At 40.4% G+C, this 23,452-nt stretch overlaps 1 protein-coding gene across 2 annotated transcripts in view; it reads right to left on the bottom strand.

Moving 5' to 3' along the window:
• Galntl6 (polypeptide N-acetylgalactosaminyltransferase like 6) overlaps positions 1-23,452 on the bottom strand; it is a 984,872-nt gene that overhangs the window by 35,729 nt on the left and 925,691 nt on the right. For both annotated transcript variants that reach the window (XM_028757776.1, XM_028757777.1), the window contains one exon: positions 20,687-20,908. In XM_028757776.1, coding sequence (XP_028613609.1) covers positions 20,687-20,908 — 222 coding nt within the window. The remainder of the gene's footprint in view (positions 1-20,686; positions 20,909-23,452) is intronic.

Here is a 23,452-nt window from a genome sequence, read left to right as displayed (position 1 = left end):
ACACACACACACACACACACACACACACACACACACACACACACACACAGTGCATTTTTAAATAATAAAATTTTCTTACTCAAAATACCGGCATTCCTGTTTCCTGACCAGAGAACCAAAGATACAGCTGCATACAAGTAAGAACAGGATGCCGCGTCATTCAAGCAAAGAGTGTGAAGCACAGGGGACCGCAGATGGAGTGCTGGGAATGACTTCTTTTAGAAGAGGGCAGAGGAAGAAGGCAGGGGAAGTGAGACAGGAATCAGAAAAGGGCAGGGAGAAGACCTTGAGGAAGACGAGGGAAGGTCAGTACTGTTCAAATGTATAGGATACAGACTGGAAAGATGGCGGAAGTGTGTTCAGAAGTCATAAGTGACTTTTCATGGGACAGTTCCCATGACATGACTGGAGAGAACAGACAGACTGCCAGGTGGATTGAAATAAAATGAGAGGTAAAAGTTATGGTCAACTACTGGAAGCTTCTCTTTCTAGGTGCTCGATCGTGATGGGACAGATACATACAAAGCCCACACCGAAGTAAAAAGCCCACACAGCTATTTTTGGGATGCTGAGATTGGAGGCTGGAATTATATGTAAACCATGACGCAATTGATTTGAGGCTCAGAAAAATAATGAACTACTTGTAGAAACTACGAACAGTCTATAAGCACAATGTATCAAAAGTGCATTAAGTATCCTGACTGGACTCCCCTGGCTGTTTAAAGCTTTGCCTCACAGCCACTGCTTCGTTTCCGCTCCAGCAGAGTCATCCTGTCTCTAATTGCTCCATGCTGGTGGCATCCAACGGCTGTTGGCAGAGACCAACTATTGCCTTTCCTTGAAATGATGCCCACAGAGATTTTCTTCCTATCTTGTACACGTTTTCTTCTGAATTCACTATAAATGTAATTGCTTTGGCATCTCTCTCTTGCCCTGGGACTTACTAGAACTGCTCATTTCAGAAGGCTGGCTTATATTATGCAAGAGAAACACGAGTCCATGGCATAAAGATTGCCAGGGGGTTCAGATTCATACATACTCTGCTCCAACTAGACTTTTACTGAAACCAGGTCTTGCCACTTAAAGTTAAGTGTTGTATTATCAGAAAATTGTGTATAACCTCAACATAGGGACTTTTAAAATTATGGGTCATTTGTCAAAAAAAAAAAAAATTCAACCACCCCCCCCAAAATAAAAACTGAAAAGGGAAATTTGTATGAATAAGGAACTTCTTTGGAGATTAAGATAAGTAACTATTCTAAAGGAAAATAAACTATAACAGCCTTCCTCCCCCTGTGCTCCCTCCCCACCCCCGCCATTTTATGTTGAACTGGATTCCTTTACAGTCAGTTCACTGGATGGATTTCCCTGCCATGCTATCTTCTTCGTTCACTTACACCTTCACGTCTGCAGCCCTGAGAAAGCAAGTGATCTGCACAAGATTATATAGCAAATGGGTGACAGGCAAGGCTTGTATCCATGGCTTTGTTTCCGAGGCCTGTGCTCTTGCTACCACAGATGGTAGTGGTTATAACTCATGGACTAGAACTGTCTACTTTTGGACTGACAAATTGTGGCAAATGGCTTACTGAGCCTGAAAGAATAGATGGGTATTAATAAAGGCTGCGAGTCCTTGGGTTTCATAAAAGAAGCACTTTGTCAGTATTTGCATCAGAGTCTGAGAAACTAAAAGCAGTGTTAGAAATAAGTCGCTGACTCTTAGGGGGTCTCTGAGGGATAGAGAGGCGACAATTAGTTCACTCGAGCTCCAAAACTCACAGGGAATATTTGGTTACACATGCACATCTCCATACGTGGCAATTGAGTGAGGAGAACCACAGGTATTTTGAGAGAGAACAAGAGGGGGAGGGAAAAATGAGGGAGGGAGGGAGGGAAGGAAGGGAGAATAGAGGGAAGGGAGAGGGAGGGAGAGAGACAGAGAGACAGAAATGAGTCAGAGAGAGAGAGAGAAATAGAGCCACGGTCAGAAAGAGAGGAGGGGGAGGAGGAGAGAGAGGAGGGAGGAAAGAGAGGGGGAGGAGGAGGGGAGAATGAGGAGGAGAGGGAAGGAGAAAGGGAGAGGGAGGGAGGAAGGGAGAGGGAGGGAGGGAGAGAGGGAGAGGGAGGGAGGGAGAGAGGGAGAGGGAGGGAGGGAGGGAGGGAGAGAGAGAATTATTATTCTGAACATTACACGAGAGTCTTGATTTTGAACCCTGGCTTTTAGAAAATGCCCTTCCTGAAAAGAAAGGTGGAGAGGGCAGAGTAGCATTGATCTTATCCTGACCTATGTAATTCACTGTAAAAACCCCACTTTGTGTTCAGTCATCATGTGTCTTCCCCTTCTGCTCGTGCTGTTCCTTCCCTCTCCCCTTGCCCTTGAAGATTTAAAAAGCTTTGCCAGTTTAGATTTACTCTGTGTAAAACCAAGAATGTAGAAGAATTTGCATAAGAATTTGAATCCTTAGAAATAGAATTCTTTTTTTAGCTTGAATTTTCTTCTTAAGGTTTGGTGTTGTAGTTTCATGAAGTCAGGGAAGGAAGTATTTTCTTGTGTATTGTATCCCATGTGCTCTACTGGGACAGAGGCATAGTCCAATAGCTACTTTGTCTGAGAAACGTCTCTTGAAGGTACAGGAAAACATAAAAGCAGACGTTTTGTAAAAGCTGTGAGTAGAAGTTAGGGTGTTGAATGAACTTACGGGAATTCCCCTTCCCCCTGTAATTTACAAAATTCGGGTGAACACAATTTCTAAAAGTGGAAAGAGAGGAGAAATAATGAGATCCGATGGGAAAATTTATAGTGAAAGTCTGAGAGAAACATTGTAGGAAGCTCTGTAGAAAACGTGACTGTGAGAATAGCTAGAAGTCAGGAAAGAAATGTTTAGGAGACAGCTCCTGAAGTCTGTCAGTCTTCTCTAGAGAGAAGGAGGTTATAGGCAGAACACTTCCAAAGATGTTAGCACTGCTTCCTGAGCCTGTGTCAGGACTTTAAGGCAGGGAGGGCTTAAGCAAAGGAACAGTGATGTAGAAGTTGGTTCACGTACTGCAGAGATAGTGTTTCCTCTTCTAGCCCCAAACTGAGGGATGTAAACCACACAATGGACTGAAAGCCAGAGATGCTGCCTATAGTGTTTCCAGAATTGTCCCTTAGAAAATGACACAGAAACATCTCCTTTGACTAAACCACATGTTGGGAGAGTAACTGATTATTTAACTGACATGTGAACATTTAATATTTCTTGAATTTTTCTCCTGGAGTGTAAGTTTGTAAATTACAAACTCTCCTTCCAAGAGCTGGACTCCACTATACAATGGCAGAAAATGGGACTTTCTGTAGTTTTAGTAAAATCATGAAAAGCCACTTCAAGCATTATCCTCACAGCTCAGGGCAACAGCCATAGACTTTGAAGATGAAGCAATTTTTAGTACTTGAAAAACTATTCACACAAGCCGTCTCTATGATTCTTCCCTTGAATTCAGGTCAGTTGGTTAAAATGCGGGGAGGTTTAAAACCCATCTAATACATACTTGTTAAGCTCTTGTGTAGGATTTAAGACTGTTCATTAAGGAAGATCTACAGTCAAATTATAGAGCTGGTTCTGAAAGTATGTGGTCCCTTAACCTTGGGTAGAAGGGCAACCCAATTCCCAAGATACTTGGTAAATATGTGACCCTTTAAACTTCTCCAGAGAAGCAGAGTCTCTTGAACCTGGTCTTGAATTTAATAGTCAGCTCATTTAATAGCCAGCTCTTTAAGAAGGGTAAGAAGTATTGCCCAGCTTAAATAATTCACAGTTTAAGTTTCCTATTGTAAATTCCATTATTGCTATATTCACACAATACTTCAAGAGGTGACCTGGATCTTCAAAAACCAAGCCAAACCCAACCCAAAACCCAAACCAGGCACGTGTTAAATTGCCTTGCAACACAGAACTGTAATGTAGCATTTATAAAGTATTTCACGACAGGACTCTTCCACAATAGTTCTCTGGGAACCTTGCTTTGCCGAGTTATGCCATTCTATTTCGTAAAGCGTTAGACTGAAGAGTGTTAAGGATGTTGACCCTCTACTTTTTTGAAGTCACACACTTGGGGAACAAGAAGAGTTGGGTTCTGAAGGGCTGGGATTATTCTGAGTCACAGTGACTAGCATTCTACCATTATTTGCTATATCAAGGGCAATTCACACAAGATGAATACAGATAATGAATCTTGTTTCCCTAAGAAGCAAATGTGCTATTTCTGTGATGTCAGAAATTTGACCTCAGGGCATCAATTTATGCAGCAGTTATAATAACACAGCTAAAGTACTCACTAGGTCCAGTCAGCATTCGGAGAATTAATCGAATATTTATCTCTAATTTACACATCTTATCTATTTTCCTTCTGAAATTTATTTCAATATGGTTAGTCATGTCAAACTTAATGAACAGATGGTTTTGAAAATGAGCTGGCTGAGATTTGGCTGGAGAACGGGAAGTAACAAAAGAAGACTTACCTTTCCATGGAGACAGAGTAAAATTATTTCCCATTGAAAACAAAGTAGAACACAAGAAGACCAAGGCTAAAACAATACCAACCAAACCAAAAAAGTTTCCAAGAAAGTGAACAGCAGGTCTGAGGCTATGCCTTAGTTGGTAGAGTACTTCTCCAGCATTTCTGAGTCTCCAGGTTTGTTACTTGGCATCATATAAAGCAAGTGTGAGAGCATACACCTACCATAGCATCAGGAGGGTGAGAAAGGAAAATGAGAAGTTTAGTCATCTTTGGCTGCACAGAGAGTTTGAGATTAGCTTGAGCTACATGAGCCTGTGTCTCAAAAACCACTCTCTCTTCTGTTCCTTCCCTAGTCTTTCTCCTTCATTCTCTTTACAATTCTTTGTGATTTTGAGAGAGGGTCTTGCTATGTAGCCATTGCTGTCCTGGGCCTCCCTGTGTAGCCTATTCTGGCTTGCATTTATAGTTGTCCTCCTTCTACTTCCATCTCCCAAGTGCTGGGATGGTAGGTGTGGTCCACCAGACCTGGAATGTCGTCTGGGGCTTCTCTGTGACTGACAGATGACTACTTTTTGGATGTGCCTCTTCTCTGTGAACGTAGGTTGCTTAGTTCCCCTTCGTAAGAGAACCTAATCCTATTGAAAATAAAGCCATACTATTAGGACACCTTCTGCTCTAAATTATTCCCCAAAGAAGTTTGTCTTCAAATACAGTCAGGTGTAGGATGTATTTGAAGGGCTTCCGTATGGGAATTTTAGAAAGACATGATCCAGTCATTAAAAATGGTGCATTGCTAGTCATCCTTTAAATTGTGTGTGTGCGTGCATACACGCATGCATGCATAAGACCCATCTCCTGTTCCCAGAGCCCACTATGGGTTCTTGCACATTTGTGCTCTATGAGGAAAGCAAAGCCTAGGGCTAAGGATGACAAAAGTCAACGTCATTTCGGGGCAGAGTGCCTCCCTCAGCTTTCCCTCACTGGCTCTATTGTAGGGGAAGAGGCACTATGGAATGGAACTGTAGAGACAGGAGAGGGATAGGTTAAAAGGCTGGGGAGCTTGTTCAGAGGTACTTGGTATCTGCCTGGGTAGAAAGGCAGTAAGACTGGGAAAAACCTTATGAAAATCTTGTAAAACAGCTTGAAAGAAATTAAAGAAGATATTGATAGACATATCCTTTCAGTTCATGGGTTGGGAGACTTGATCTTAAATTGTTAATATTGTCCACCGTTAGATATAGATTTAAGGCAATGCCCATCAAAATCTCAATGATTTTTCATTTTTAGAAATAGAAAATCTGTTCTTAAATTCATAGAGGGTATCAGAGGATCCTGAACATCCAAAGCAAACTTAAAAAAAAAATCAAAGTTAAAAGGCATCACACTTCCTGATCTGAAGCTTACTATAGTAATTAAAGCAGCATATAAAGACATACATAGAGATTAATGGGGCAGGCTGGAGGGCCCAGCAAAAAACCTGGCATGGATGGTCAAAATAGTTTTGGCAAGGATGCCAAGAAAAACCCAATCTTTTCAGCAAATGATTCTGAGGAAAATAAATATCTGTAAGTGAACCAACTATGTTTGGTCTTACCTCAAATTATGTACATGAGCCAAAGGCCTAACTATCAGAGCTAAAACTATTGGCCTTTCTAACAATAAATATACAGGAGTAAACCTTTAGGACATTGGTTTTAGCAGATCTCTCTCTCTCTCTCTCTCTCTCTCTCTCTCTCTCTCTCTCCCCCCCCCACCCCCCATCTTGATATGATACCTAAATTACAGGTAATAAAGAAAAAAATAGTTGAATCGAATTTCATGGAATAAAAAAAAATGGACAATTATTAGAGTGAAAGAACAACTCCCCTGGATTAAAAAAAATATTTGCAAATAACATAAATAACATTTGGGATAAAGATTTCATATCCAGATATGTAAAGAATTCCCATAACTTGAAACAAAAAGCAATGAATCTAGTTCAAAAAGGGCAAAACTTGATTAATTATATCTCTAAAGAAGATACACTTTGGACGGACACACACACACACACACACACACACACACACACACAAGCATCTGTAATGTATTAGCCACTAAAGAAATGCAAATTAAGAACCACAGTGAGGTGCAGTTCCATAACCCCTAAGATGATTATTAAGAAAAACAGAATAAAGCTCTTCTCGGGGTACAGTGGTGAACCACGAAGCTGCCTCTGTGTGAAGTGGTGAGAGATAGGAGACAGGATAACAGGTACTGAATTCTTTTCCAGATGAAGAATGGAAATGGCCTAGAGATCAGAATGAGGGCAATGGGCCAGCTGAAAGGGAAGAGAAACAAAAGACTAAAAAGAACATGGAGCACTTATCTCTAGCTGTGGCTTCTCAGTGGGGGAAGAGAAACGTCATCTGAAAGTGAGTTTTCCTTTAATCTTCTCTGAGTGATGCTGAGGATTAAGCTCTCAAGAGTGCGCTCCTTACTAGGAAGATCACCAAATAAAGCCAGAAGAGATATTGAAAACAGCAGATGCACACAGATTTATTTTTTATTTTTTTACACTCCAAATGCTGCCCCTGACTCCTGGTCTCCCCTTGGAGAATTTCTCCCTTATATCCCATCCCCTTTGCCTCTGAGAGGGCACCCTCCCCATCTCTCTACCATGGTGCATCAAGTGTCTGTAGGATTAGTCGAGATGCACAGGTCTAACAGAGAAACACAATAAACAAAAAAAGCCAGGCAACATGTTGTCTTCACAAGACCATGACTCCTAAGATGCCTGATCCAAATATACAGAAATGGTAGAAACACCGGACAAAGAAACCATGTAAGCACAAGGAGATTGGAATGGTCCCTATTGAACGGTCAGTAAGTAGATCATTGAAGAAATCAGGAAGGAAAACTCAAAATTTTTAGAAAATGAAAGCACAGATTATCTGTGTCTTTGGGATAACAGCAAGGGCATCCAAGAGGAACACTTAGAGCTATAAGCGCTTGCATAAAAAATTATGGAGATATCGGATAAATAGCTCAATGGTAGAACTCAAGATCTTGGGAAAGAATAAAGCAGAAATGAAAACTAAGAGACTAACAGAAAGAATTAATGAAACAAAGAGTTGGTTATTTGAAAATATAAACAAGATAGAAGCCACCATTAGTCAAGCGAGAGAGAGAGAGAGAGAGAGAGAGAGAGAGAGAGAGAGAGAGAGGGAGAGAGAGAAAGAGAGAGAGAGAGAGAGCCGGGGGAAGGGTCTTAATTAATATAATTAGATACATAATGTGTAGTTACAATGACATTCAGAAGAAATGAATCAATTTCTAGACACATAAGAGCTATCAAATTAAAATTAAATCAGGAATATATAAAGAATACACCCTATTTTATTTTACATATGATGCATAATATGTATATACACACACTATATATATACATATAATATATATGTATATGTATGTATGTTTGTATGTATGTATGTATGTATGTATGTATGTATGTATGTATGTATGTTATGGGCACCACATACAAGCCTGGGAGACCAGAAGAGACTATAGTAACAGGAGGTTGTTAGCCGCCATGCAGATCCTAGGAACTGAACTGATAAGAACAGCAAGTTCTCTTAGCCTGTGAGCCACCTATCCAGCCTCACTTATAAACAGGTTAAACATATCTATGATAAACAGTGAATTGGAAATAGTAAGTAAATGGCTTCCAACAAAGAAAAGCCCAGAGATGGGCAAATGCGTGCACTGATGAAACACTTGGTAAGATAGACAGCACTCACTGATGGTTGCTCAGTATGGTGAACGCACGCAAGCCCACTGGGAAAAGGCAGTTTTTGTGTTAGCATTTTACCACAATACAAAGAAGATCACGCAGTACACATTTGGTGGTGGTCGGGAGTGACTTTTGCTTTCAATGAATTCATGGGAGAGAGGAAACCTCCATGCACGGTCTGGAGGAAAGGGGCATGTCAAAGAAGGAAGAAATTTCTTTGCAGGGGAATGAAAATTGAAAGATATAACTCATTGTAAACATGCTATGTTTAGCACCAATTACAGCTTACACTAACACAGTGTCTCCCCACCTCTGCCCTTACTTTATACATACAGAAAAAAGCTGTGACCACGTATCATGGTATTTGTTCTTTCAAGGTCATGCATAATTGCCTTGAGAGAGAGCACTCTTGAAAATTCCCCAAAGGACTGAGGTTAACAGAGAAGCAATGATTATAGCAAAAAGTGGTAAGCATTTTTTTTAAATTCTGCTTTCTCTAAGTTTCAGGATTCCATGGAAACACACACCACTGAGGTGGCCGCATTTGAGCTTCCCAGTTTACATCATTAGCAATTTGTAAGCAAGTTCAGAGGTTCCTGGAGCCAGGGGAATACTCAAATGAGCTGAGAAATACAAAGCCAGTAAGCTTCTTAATTTCACAGGCAATCTTGCTCTTCAAGTGGGGAAGAGGGATAAAGGAAGAAGAAAATGAAGCATTGGAGAGTTGTGTTGCTTAGCTTTGCTCAGTTTGACTGAGGTGTCAGATGGGTTAACACTTGGCCTCTCCACCCTCATCTTCTCACTCACAGTAACACAGCTGGGTCTACTGCTGTTGAAATCCTTTATTTTACCAAATTTAGTTTCTTTACCACAATACAAGAAGATCACGTGGTGCACATTTGGTGGCAATAGGGAGTGGCTTTTACTTTTGATGAATTCATGGGGGAGAAGAAACCACTTCATGCTGCAGGGTCTGAAGAGAAGGGGCATGTCAAAGAAGGAAGAAGAAGGAAGAAGTTTCTTTGCAAGATGTATGAGAGAGAGAGAGAGAGAGAGAGAGAGAGAGAGAGAGAGAGAGAGAGAGGAAGAAGAAGGAGGAGGAGGAGGAGGAGGAGGAGGGAGGGAGAGAGGGAAGGAGGGAGGGAAGGAGAGGGAGAGAGAGAGGGAGAGAGAATAGAGACTTGAAAGAAATTCCTCTTAGTGAAACTTCCATTCAGAATGTTCTTTGCAAAACTGTCCATTTTAAGGAAGAGGAATCCAGTTTTCTTCAGGAGGGAATTCTTGCTCATTTTCACTTAAATATACAAGGAAGTTCAAATTTTCACAATCAATAAGCATAGCATATGAAGATCTTTAGGCAATCTCACACTTCCTTGACCCTATAGAGGCTCGTACAAACAGGTCCCTAGTTACTATCAGTCATTTCCTTGGATGTGCAGATTGTTGCCTATGTTGGTTCTACCACCATTGTTATCAGGACCACAAACCATACGGTGCTTTGTTGATAGCCTGCTATGTGCCAGAGTTAAAAGCTTCCTTTAGTTACAACAGCTAATTCTCAACTAGCCCTACAATATGGACCACTGAGAAACAAGGGAGAGGTTAAAGTATCTTGTGTTATTCTAATATGTTTAGCAATTGCAGAAGCTAGAATGTGAATAACCAGAGTGCCTGGCAATTCAATATCGGTAAAGAGACATGTTAGCCTGTGAGGAACTGAGACCACCCACATCCTATTTGTCCCAAAGTTTGCCACACAGTGCATGTTAGGCTTTGCAAGTGACAGAGTGAGCTCAAGCCATGTTTGCAGAACAAAGAAATGAGGGAAACTAATGGATACATAGCCCTTTACTAAACTTAAATTTTAATTGGCAAGTTACTGTAATTATGGCATTCTATTTGCTTATTGCAATACAATTATATCAAGTAGCTTATTGGCAAAAGGGCATGAATTGTGAGTTTGCTTTTCACTGGATAGGCTGGGATTATTGAAGAATAGTGGATTCTAATGCTATCATGCTATCTAATGCTGCCATGCCATCGCTTGGAGACATGGACCCATCAGAGATCATTACACTCATCCAATAGTGGATATAGAGCTCCTGGGTTCAGATCACTACTTTTTATGTTGCCCAGGAGCAAACACTGTCTCAGAGGTGCTCAATACTCATCCTCTGGGATTGGTGCTATTAGTTCAGATTGCTACAGTGTAACTTCTGCAGTGCTGATGTGAATCTCCCCAACATGTGTGTCCACAGTGGTTCTGTTTCATGCACTTTCTTTATACTGATGTGGCTTTAATACTGTGTTAAAAGTGCTGTTTAATCAGGCTATATGTTTCTACATGTATTTGGAGGAGTTAACTAATTACAGCAAGCATTTCGAAGATATCAATTACTCTATACATCTTACTAGTCATAGAATTATTTCAAAAGTATTTTTTTTACCAGCAAATAAGTAATGCTTGAACACACACAAAGGCGCAAAATCCATTTGATTTCATGTTCTATAACATCCTGTTTCATGTTATTCTATATGAGTAATATCTAATAAATATCCCAAGTATAAATTTGGAGCAAAATGTTACATTATTCAGGCGTTATCTCGTTCTAATACCATAGGGTAAGATGATATGGTTTAATATACTTTAATGAATTTAGCTCTAGGGGATAAGTAATAAGAAAATGCTGATGTTTGACTCTCTCCAAAGCACACTTACCCTTGCTTTTCCACTATAATTGCCACATGTCTTAAAAGGCAGCACATTAACAAAAAACTCTATTATGAGTTTTTCTTTTCTTTTTTTGAGACATGGTCTCATGTAGCTTAGCCTGGCTTTGAACTCATTTCGTAAGTGACGACAGTGTTGAATTTCTGAGCAACCTGCTTTAATTTCCCAAGTGTTGGGATTACAGGTACGTACAACTAAACATACTTAGCCTGTATGATCAACGAACTTAGAAGGCCATCTCTACATCCAGATCAGAGGCAGAAGGAAGAGACCCAGTGGGGTTGGTTTGAGCATTTGAAACTTCAAAGTCCACCCCCTAGAGACACACTTCCTCCAGCAGGACCTCCTTCAAACAGTAGGCCACACTTCCAAATAGCATCACTCCCTTTGAGCCCAAGAGAGCCACTTTTCTTCAAACCACAACAATGTGTAAATGCATTATAACAACCTGAGCCATTCCTTATGAGGTTTGCATTGTCTCATTTGTAACCATTGTGATCCATTTGTTTTCCCTTTCCATGCCCTTTGAACACACCAGGCTTTAATGTCCACTCTCTTTAGCTAGCCTTGTAGTCTCCTGGCTTTGCAACTGACTTCAGCTATGTCTCCGTGTATCTTTGCTTTATTGATTTAGTGAAGAATTCTATTGTAAGTCTGTAGTAGCTGATCGAGTGTGCGGACATGGCATAGAGACTATTAGCATTTTTTGAAGAGAGAACGGGTATGCAGACAACTAGCTTAGCAAGTAAAGGTCCTGTTCCTGAGACTGACTGTGTGTGTGTGTGTGTGTGTGTGTGTGTGTGTGCAGGGAGCTGAGCAGGAATGGTCTCCACAGGCTCATAGGCTTTATTAACCAGGGAATGGGAGAGTTTGAAAGGATTAGGAGGTGTGGCCTTGTTGGAAGTGTGCCCCTCGGGGAGTGCTTTGTGGTTTTAAAAGCCCATGCTAGGTCTAGTCTGTCTGTGTGTCTGTCTATGTGTCTGTGTGTCTGTCTGTTTTCCCCCCCCCCCCCCCCCCCCCCCCGCCCCCCCCCCCCCCCCCGCGCCTGAAGATCAGGAAGTAGGCCTCAGCTACTTCTTGGTACCATGCTCCCTGCTGTGATGGTCCCTGCTGTGATGGCCAGAAGCCCCTGAAACTTTAAGCAAGGCCCCAGTTAAATGTTTTCCTTCACAAAAGGTGCAGTGGTTAAGGTGTCTCTTCACAGCAAGAGAACTGTGACTAAGACACCTACCCCTCTGAGTTAATCTCCAGAGTTTACTTAGAGTTTACCATCTCCCATGGTAGGAGAGAACTCCTCTAAGTCTTCCTGTGATCTACACACACACACACACACACACACACACACACACACACCTCAACCACAAAATCTCATTTCTGTTTAACATCAGCAGGCTTTCAAGTTAATGCATTTGAAAATAAGATGAATTCAATTTTCCAGAAATAAATTTGTGAATTAGGACTACAATATTTATTAATGGTTTAAATTTTATAAACACTATTATTTTGTCCAATTTTGGACTAAAACTTTGTAATAAGGTGCCTTCTTAGTGTGATTCTGCCTGTGACTCTGACTATTTAGTAATTTCTGGAGTAATCTGCATTAATCTAGTCATCTCGTGGAGATTATTTTTCAATAGTTTATAGCTTTTGGAATTATAATGTAATTGTTTAACATTTAAAAACCATTTCATCCTGCGCCCCAATTCTTGTTGCATGCCAAATCCTCAAATGCCACTTCTTGTTATTTGAACTCGTCTGATATATTTCTGTTTCTTCTTTACTCTTTAACCCTTTCTCTACACTTTGATTTCATTGTGTCTCATATAAAACAGGGAGTTAGATTTGCTTTACAGTGCTATTTAACTGGATCATTTTTCCCAGAGTAGATTTGTTTATATGTTTGATCTCAGTTCCAATACACTTGTTTATTATATATTGATTATTATAGTGTATCATATTACATTAGCACATATAATAATGTATCATATTATATCACATGTGATATATTCTATATTATACATATATATTGAATATATTTATTATACTGATTATTGTATATATAATATATATTATATATTATATATCTTCTAGCAAGTTTCTCAGAGAGGCTTGGTAAAAGCAATCTGGGCTGGAGAAATGGCTCAGTGGGGTACGGACACTAGCTACTTCTCCAGAGGACCTGAGGTTCGTTCTCAGCATCTGTGCAGGGCAATTCACAATCAATAACTCCAGGGGCTCTGATGTTGTCTCTGACCTCCACAGATACTCGAGCACACGTGACATAGACAAGCGTGAGCATGTAAGTAAAACTAAAGATAAATCTTTAAAACACACCCTTCAGCTATTAGATGTTCATAAATTGTTTTTCGACAGCCTTGATGCTCAAAGGATAATAAAATCTTTGGCTGGTATTTTAATTTTTTTAAAAGAATCTTTACAATGCTGTTCCACTGCCTTCCAGTTAAAAAAGCATCCTGCTTCAAAATCTCATTTATTCTTTTTTACTTTGATGTGCACATTTTTTCCTTATCTTAAAAATACAATCACTGTATGTGGAAACATTTCCTGTGGATGGCTCCTGAGTTTCCCAAGCAGGCTGATTCAAATCTTTCATTCTAACATTTCCTTGAGTTATAGTTTTAAATATTCTCTGTCTTTCATTTTGGGAAGGAATTTTTTCTTTGAGGATTTCAGGTCAAGCCTGCTCTGCTGTCAAAAATCTTTTGATGAATTCTTTCTTTCCTCTTCATTTCCTTGTTTGCATTCCTTTCCCTTCCTGCCTCAATTTTCACTGCTGTGAATTTTGGCTCCTTTGATTCTTCTCATTTAAGCTTCATTTCTGAGATGCATTTTGTACTTTCTCAAACTATCCCTGAGTTTTCTCAGCTTTTTGTTCATAAAGCTGTGTTTTGTATTCTAGCCGTCTCCTCTGCGAACTATTCTAATCCTGACTGGTATGTTTTTTTCCAAGCTTTGATTGATTTAAAGATTCTTCAGCTCATTTTGACATTTGCCCTTAATTGTGGTTTTCTTCGTGTAGGTACGTATGTATATTTTCACTGCACATTTTTGTGGGATTTGTCTCATTTTTCTCTTTATCCTTGTTGTACCTCAGTATGGGGTTTTATCACAATCTCTTTTTATTTTCTAATTATAAATGAGATAGTTTATTGGACAATTAGGGGAAAGTTCATGTGGAGTGTTTCTCTCTGTCTCTTTCTGTCTCTGTCTATCTGTCTCTCTTTCTTGTGAAGTGTTAAATAATACTATCTTTCATGAGTCATATCCTTGTCTCTCCAGGCTCAGTATTAGACACAAAAACTTCCTGCCTCTGTGTATCTTCTAGCCTTGGAAATATCTGTCCTATTCCTTTTAAATATGTGAATGAGTCTGTACGACTGATTTCCTGCTCAGATTCTGACTTTTTGGCAGCATTTGTTTGTCTCTTTAGATCTCCAGTACTTCACTGTGGATCTAACTCACAGAAAATTCTCTTTTGGTGCTTAGATTAGGGGATAGGATGTGTCTCTGCCACAAAACAAACAACAACAAAAATCATACAACAACAACAACATCAACAACAAACATCCCAAGGCCGCCTGCAGTGTTTCTGAGGTCCTTGTTAGCCAAGGCTGGTCAGTAGGACTTATATTCCTACAGTCCTGATCTTCTGTAGAGGAATTTTCCCCTTATTAATTGATCAGCTAATAAAGACAAGAAGCCAATCGCTGGACAAAAAGGAGGAGGCGGGCCTTCTGGGTCTGAGAGAGGAAGAGGAGACAGGGGGCAGAAGAAACAGGTTTATTTTTTATTTTTTTATTTTATTTTTTACACTGAGGTAGCAAGATGTAGACTAGGAACTATTAGACCTGGTGGAGACCTCCAGCACCGGAAGATTTCCAACATAGAATAGTTGATGAGTTTAGGATGATAGATTCCACGCCCAGTAGTTGTGTCATCTGTTGATTTTAAACTAAGATTGTCTGGTATTTTCCATTCGCAGAGATTCAGGTGGGCAGAAGGGAAAGAATGTAGCTGGGGCGGAATTCGGCCAGGCTTTGGAGCGGGAAGATTGGACAAAGGACCAAGAACCAGGGGAGAGGTAACCGCAGAGGAGCGCACCCGCATGTCAGGTCTGAGAGAGCGATCTCGGAGCTCTGAAGAGGTAGAGGTAGAGCCAGCATTTGTGGGAGAAGGGTTGGCTAGGAGAAACACTTGGTCTCGGTCTTGGACTATGCAACCGGGCTAGGAACAGAGACTGTTGCCGGCAATTAGCCGAATTTAGCGTGGATTGTTATTTAAAACTACATGCTACAGTCTTCAACTTGGACCTGTGAGGATATTTTTTAGTTTCACTGTTAATTTTTTGTATTTGATTGCCTTTTAAAACTATCTGCGAAGTACCTGATGTTCTTTTTAAAGCGGGTGTCTGGTTATACATGTTGATTTCATAGTAATCAGCTTGTTTATTTTAATAGCAACTTGGAATCTCTACTGGACCACCAAGAGTCTGTTGTTATCTTGAACTGACATGACTAAAACTCACCTTCCATAATGTATTGTGGATTCATTGTATGGCATTCACGTTTAGTTTTGCTCGTGCACTTGCTACCCTGAATGTTCTGTCTGAGCTCCATGATGAGAAGAAGTAAGCAAGTCTCCTTTTCATATGAACAGAAATCTTACTCTATTTTAAAGTAAGCTTATTGTAGAAACATTTAATTTCCAGTATCACTCTTCACTTAATATGCCATACATCTATATAATTAAAGTAAAAATGAAATGTTCACAAAAATAAAAACTAAAGTGAAGAAGTTGTAACTATATGTTAAATTTCACGAGCCAGAAAACATAAATTTAGTGTAAAAACATATGTCAAATACAAATATGTATATTTTCACAATGAATAAAATGCATGTGCTTTTTCTCTCTGCTTCCTATTCTTAATGTACCAGTCTTGGCACATCCACTGTTAATTTTGTGACTGTGTAAACTTAAAATAAATCTTTATTTTCTAAGTTGGCATTTCCTTTAGACATAAGTTACTTCCTTCCTTTACACATAAGTTCCTCTCTCTCTCTCTCTCTCTCTCTCTCTTTCTTTCTTTCCTTTCTTCTAGGACTGGATCTCATGTATGCCAAGCCAGCTTTGAACTTTCTGTGTAGTCTAATATGACCTCAGATTTTCGATCCTACTGACATTACTTCCCGAGTTCTGAGATATTGAGGTATACACCAACACAGTCCATTTCCTTGGTACTGTGGGCTGATGTCATGGAGTCATGCATGTAGGCGAACACTGTATCAACTGGGTTACATTTTCAGGGTAAGAAAAGATGAAAATTTTGATGGACATGTTTATATATGTCATGTGTAACAAGAAGAAGGAGAAGGAGAAGGAGAAGGAGAAGGAGAAGGAGAAGGAGAAGGAGAAGGAGAAGAAGAAGAAGAAGAAGAAGAAGAAGAAGAAGAAGAAGAAGAAGAAGAGGAGGAGGAGGAGGAAGAGGAGGAGGAGCAGGAGGAGGAGGAGGAGGAGGAGGAGGAATCAATTAGGCCTGAAACACCTCACACTTCACTGTGACTTGAGATAACTTGCTACCATTTGGATACTAAGCCATGCAGCTTGCTCATCTGGGATTATGCAATCAAAATCACACTGTCAGACACCCTAGAGTGTCTTAACCCATTATAACAGCTGAGAAAAACTCGTAGAAACTCAGTTTTCTATTTATCCTTACATTTTTCTTTACTGGGTTGAGTTCCACAGAGTTAGGTTAGCATACTGTGCTAGCATTGTTAGGAAACAAATGATAGGTTATTCAAATCTAATACATTCAGAATGACAGATTATCTTGGGATGAATGCTTCATTTAAAGATCTAGCATGATGATCCACAGTGGGTGAGTGACAGAATGAGAAGCTGTCAAGGGGACAGAGGGATGGTCTCATTTTGCAGCTTTCCCAGTTATAAAAGGTGGTAGGGGAACTCTGGAGAGCTGGCCTGACTAAGCCCAAAACGATGCTAGGGGGTTGTTCCTTGTGCAGAAAAAGCCTAGACTTTTCCCATGTATCTCACATCAACAGCACAATATAGAATTTGCTTGAAAGAGGCAACATCACTCCGGCCTTTTAGTTGAAGCATCTCTCATGTTGGACTGCCTTCTCCGGAAGCTAATGCAGGGGGATTTGAAGGATCCTGGTTACTTGGAGAATGTTAGCAGGGAGAGGAAGCAAACAGGTTAGGAGTCAAGAGTAGCATCCTGAAGCAGCACAGAGGAGAAGGGTCTATTTAGGGAGTTGACTTTATAAACATTCTACAGTTCAGGGTGGTATTCATCCTGGGGAATAAACAGTCAATGTGGTTTTGAATTGAGATGAATTTTTGAAAATAAAGATTTAAAAGAATGTTTTTGTACACAGTTGCAAGATGACAATGGGCATGGCAAGATTGGCACATTGAGGGCAGTAAGCAGACACTTTTAAAAAGAATCCACAGCACTGTTTGGAAATGATACCTATTGTCTATTTTATGTCTTTTATTCTGTCTTACATATGGTTTAGGGGATTCTTAAAACCTTCTCTTTTTGGATTATAAAGGAGTACTATAAGTGACTTAAGCAAATGCATGAATTCTAAAGAGAGGAAGGGAAAAGGAGAAAATGATAGGAAGTTCATTTTTTTTTAAAATTTCCCATCCTGACACAAAAGAGACACTTCCATATGTCAATGGTTTAAGAATGGTTTTCCACTTTAAACCTATTCTCATCCTGTATGACACAGCATCCTGGAGAAAGTCTGTTGCTTCTATTTGAATAGCACTAATGGGACTTATCATATGGCTCAAACTGCGATTCAGTCTCCCTGGGCCCCATTGCTTCACCTCATCCAATTATTGCCATTGTGGAACAATGGTCTGCAGTAGCTGTGACTTCTGTCTCTTCTGCTTTTTAAGTGAGAGACTCTTAGGAAGAGTCTGGAAAGCAACAACAACAAACACAACAAAACGCAACAAATACACGATGTAGTTTGATACAGTGATGGATGCTAGAGAAGTAATGGGGGCTGAAAGGGAGTCTCTATGTTCCAAATTTGAAGTAGGTGGGCCAGGGAAAGTTTCACTGAGCTGCTTGTTCTTTTGAGTTAGGTCCCAAAGAAGCTGACGGAAGGAACTATAGACCTTCAGTGTCAGGAAGAGTCCGAGTGCTGGGAGCTGCAGTGTAAAGGCCATGAAATAGAATTGTGTTTGGTAAGCTGGAAAACTGGTGAGGTCACTGTGTTTAGAGGAGAATACACTAGGGCTAGTATGAGGTGAAGTTGGAGGTTATGCAGGAGGGATTAAGTTATTCGGAGTCTTTCATTTCCCATCCCCATGTTAGATGGCTCTAACTACCCAACTACAGCTTTGGGGGCATTGGACACTCCTGACCTCTGTGGGCACCTGCACTCATTTTCTTGCACTGAACGAGTGCGCACACACACACACACACACACACACGGAGAGAGAGAGAGAGAGAGAGAGAGAGAGAGAGAGAGAGAGAGAGAGAGAGAGAGAGAAACAGAGACATGGACATAGAGGCCTACAAAATATTTTGAATTGGAGAATTGGAGCATGGCCTAATTTCCTATCTTAAGTGGTCTGTGTTAAAAAAAAAAAAGTCTTCAGGGTAGAAAGAACCAGAGAATGAGCTAGGAGACAGCTGAGAACCATTTAAGGTCTGTAACATATGTTTACAAGCTGAGTCCCAATGACCGGAATCTAGATTGTCTAATAGTTGTGTACACAGAACCAGGATGTTGTATAGAAGCAGGTGACAAATGACTGAGTATCACTGAGTGAGATCATGAGTTCTCTTCTTGGCCCAGGACTCCCATAAAGGGTCTTGTATTCATGGTGTTGTTGGTTTGTGGTTCCCTTCTATAAAAAAACTAGTGTCTGTATTTCCCTTTTCTCTGTTCACTAAACAGAGGCTTACCTACTGCCTTCCTTAGGAGCTAAGTCTGTCTTAACAATCACTTTAAAGCTTGTAGGATGTTATAAAGCCCCCTTAGATACTTGACTGGATCCTGGAAAAGAAGGAGACTTTCATAAAAAATCTGGTTAAATCTAAATAAACTTTAGTTTAATGAGTGTCATTGTCCTAATAAGGATCAATTAGTTTGTTTAGTTGATACCAGTAAATGTGGTATCAAATGCCATTAATACAAATAGTTGGGTATAGGATATCTATATTATAATCACAATGTGTATATAATCACAATTATTCTAAAATAAGAAGCTCATTTTAAAATAACTCCCAACCCAGACATAGTAATCCACGCCTGTATCAGGTAGCAGGATCATGAGTTGGCAGTCAGCCTAAGCTACATATAAGAGATCCTCTCTTAAAAAACAAACAAGGCGATCTCCCTAAATAACCTACATGAAAACAAACAAAAAGCCCCCCCGAAAGAAAAAATCATACAAATGTGAAAAATGTGAATGATCTCACAGATATGTTCTGCAGACTTTGTCATTCTTCATCCTTTTAAAGAAATTGGCTAATATACAAGGTACAGTCAGAAAACAACCTCTCTGTCTTATTCATGTTTGAGACAGAGACTCACAGGTATGTGAGGAGGACGTTGAACTTCTGATTCTCCTGCCTCTTCCTCCCAAGTGATGAGATTGTAGGCATGGGGCACCATACCTTGTTTATGCTATGCTGGGGATGGAAGCAGGCTTTTGTGTATTCTAGACAAGTACTCTGCCAACTGAGCCCCATGGCCAGCAACTCATCATTTCCCTTGGATTAAGCAGCTGTTTTTCAGAGCTGGGTGACCATAGTAACTAGGTAATGAGATCTTAAGCAGACTACAAAACCAAGGAAAAATAATGAAAAGGCTTCGATGCAGTGCAGCATTTGCCCTTGGTATCCTCTTCTAAAGGCAAGCTTAATTGCTAGGCTAAATCACCCCATTGGATTCAGTCTTTGCTTTTATGCACTCTTTTCTAGAGGGAAAAAGCTACAGCAATAGTATTGAATGAACAGAGTGGTGGAATAATCCATTTTATTCCCAAAGATGGATGTTTTAAATCTGGGGCCTGAGGCTATCCGGATCTTTCCACTTGAGATCATGAAGTAAAATCAGGTCAGAGTGTTGAGCAGGAGGAAGGTTAGTGCTCATTTAAGGAACCAGTGTGGTTCCCAGATGCCTTGCCTTCCGTCCTGATGGAGTAAGGTACACCCTGGGTAGGAAATTAGCCTCGCCCACCATTGCTTTGCCCTTGCATATATAAGAAGCAATAAGGCTGATGTCGGTGAGGGGCATTCTCATATCCTATGACAAGTTGTATTCTATCAGATACCTGATCATGCTTAGTTCATTCTCTATGAGTTCCCGTGGCTCTTCTGCACATCTCATGTTAAATTATTTTTGAGGCATATTTAAAAAAATCCATATGAAGCACCAGCAATAGTCAATAACTCTTGGATGGGATATCGACGCTAGCACTTTCTGAAAGGAAGTTAGGCACTCCCTTCTCAGGGATGTTTTAAATTAACCTGCTGGGCGGATGGAGATAAAAAGGAACTTTGGCAGTCTCTCCCACTTCTCAAGCTGTGAGGAGGAGGGAAGGGTTTAGTTGTCCCTCCACACCTCAGACGCTGTGGGAGATGGACAGGATCCCACAGGTAGGGTAGGTCTCCTCACCTCACCCCACGCAGCAGGCAGGGGCTCCACCGGAGGGTAGTACTTAGGCACGTCCCAGGCCACCGCAGCCATGAACCATTTGAAGTCTTTGCACTTGAGTCGCTTCCGCAACTCCTTCTGGGCAGAGATGTCTCCGGTGGAGAGATGCCTGTATTCTGGCCGCCGCTGGTAAATGTACTCAGCGAATTCATCCATCCAGGTCTCAGCCACGCGCTTCAGGTTCTGTAGAGCAGAGATTAAAAAAAAAGACAAACAAAACAGAGCATCAAGTTATTTATTGGTTTCTACCCCCAAAGAATCACTTTACTTGCATCAGAAACCCAAAATCGGGTATTTGCAGGCAGCACTGGCTGGTGGGTTATTAACAGTGAGAGTTTTCATAATGGCGAGGAACATGATGAGATTAGCCTGTGGTTTAGTGCACATTCTGTTTCGGGCATGGGGTTCAGCTGACAATACGGTAATTATCAGAGCTGGCAGAGAGTCTTCTCACAATTATGGCAACTTCCCTCCTGTTATTTAATGACGACATATACTTTACTTAATTTTATTTTTTACATACAACCGAAGGAATTGAAACGGGAGAACGGGAGGGAACGCAACTCCCAAACCGTATTTAATTGCTTAAAGCATTTCGAGATTCAGGCATTTTGGAAAGAACAAGGATGAATAAGCTGCTCTTCTCTCTTTTCCCATCTGTAGAGAGATTAACAAAAAGAAGAAATTTCTTATACTGCGACATGGACACCGACCAGAAGTTGTAATTTACTGTTAAAGAAGGAGAAGGAGGGGGATTATCAGGGGCCAATCTTGTCTACAAGTGTTTCCTGGGGTGAAGGAGTCAGGAGGCTTTTGTCAGAAAATGAACATGTTTATTTTTACAATTAGAAAAGCTAGGAGTTGAATCTAGGAAGGCCGGAGTTTGTTTGTTTAGAGACAGGATCTCACTATGCAATCCTGGCTGTCCTGGAATTCGATCTGTAGACCAACCTGGCCTCAATTACAGAGGTCCACCTGCCTCTGCCTCCAGAGTGCTGGGATTTAAGGTGTGTGTGCCACCTTGCCCAGCCTGGAAGGCCGTGTATTTGTAGGCTTTGGGGTTGAGCAAGTTGGTTAGCCACACTGAATTTCAGATTCTAAACCTGACCACTGCAACAGCAGTGCGTGGGGTTGTTGTATGATTAAGTGAAGTAGTTCTTATAAACTACTTAGAATTAGTATATACCAGTTATTATGAAAAATAAGCTATCATTATGAATACTAGAAAGGATTCAGGATTGCCAATTGAAGAGCCTGGATGTTAGGCTAGCTGCTATAACACAGCAGTTCCCAGGGTCTTTGAGAAGGAAGTAGAATGGAGGTGAGACATTGTGTGACATCCCTTCAAGTCCTGTGGCGTTAAGTGATAGAACAACTGTATTTGCCTGGGAGGTGCCAGCTTTGATTCCTTCATCCCTATGACCGTTTTGATAGGCTGATGTCCCGTGGACTCTGGTTATTGCCCTTTCCAGTTTAAATTCTTTATTTTAAGGGGTTGGTTTATGTGTGCATTGGCCCGATCCACTTTCTCATTTGCTCTGAGAAGACAAAATGACTATAATGGGTGGGAACTTCAATGAGAGCCTAACATAGGTGCTTAGAGTGTATATTAGGCACTTTATCTTAAAGAATTGCTGTGGAACCTTAATGCAGACATGACCCCTGAGGTCCGCAGCAGGCACAGCTGTATCTTATTCCTAATGGAATACTCTCCGCTCCAATATCCTCAGTTAGAGCACCCATCTGCCTTTGCCCTCCCTTCACATCCTGCTCAGACTTCCCAGCCACGTTTTCTAGTTGGTGAACACTGGGCTGGGCTCAGTTAACACAGCATAATGCAGAAGTAGAGCTACAAACACTGCTTTGATTTCTTAGCTTCCTTGTTTTCTAAGAAGCTGGTGCGTCGTAAGGAGGGCAGTGAAATGACATTGAGATTGTAGGAATTACTTGGAGACATCCAGTTTGCTTTTGTTTGCTTTCTAATACGCCACCAGCATTGTCTCACATGTTTCTTTCTTCTCTCTCTCCAGTCAGCCTTGACAGGCAACACTACACCTTGTTTTGTGCTATAACACCCTTCACCACTGAAGGAAGCTGGTGATTTTTGAGGAGGCTCTCACTCAGTGATGGAACCATCTACTGCCTGCACACGTGGGAACTATGTGAGAGTCTTCAGAGTTGTTCTAATTTTCTTATATTTGACATTTCTATAGGAAATGCTTTTGAAGTTAATTAGTCTTCAGATGGCATTAATAGAAAGATTAAAAAGCATAATAGGCAATGTTGGCAACTTTAAAACTGGATATTTAAAATTGACATTAAGGTATAGTTCTGACTATACCCAAATTATAATAAAGAACATAGAAATATTTAAAATTTACCTATTTTGTATCTTTATGGTGAATAAAAATAGGCAATAATTTTGTAGAAAACAAAGATAAAGAGGCAAAGGGACAATGAGAAAGAAACTTTATGAAGATATATATATATATATATATATATATATATATATATATATATGTATACATATATATATATGTATATATATATACCAAAGCACATCTTGTAGGAAAGACAAATGCAGGTCAAAGGTTTTGTGGCAGAGTTGGTGTCCAAATCCATTGGAAGCCTTGCTAGTTACAGAAGATGTCTGGTTCAGGCTCCATATACCCTATTATGGGGAATCTTTACTAGGGTCACCCTTATTGATTCCAAGGAGTTTCCACT

This window comes from Grammomys surdaster, unplaced genomic scaffold, assembly GCF_004785775.1.
Source record: "Grammomys surdaster isolate TR1022 unplaced genomic scaffold, NIH_TR_1.0 126182, whole genome shotgun sequence".
In the NCBI taxonomy this organism is placed as follows: Eukaryota; Metazoa; Chordata; class Mammalia; order Rodentia; family Muridae; genus Grammomys; species Grammomys surdaster.
This window is presented reverse-complemented; position numbering and strand designations above follow the sequence as displayed.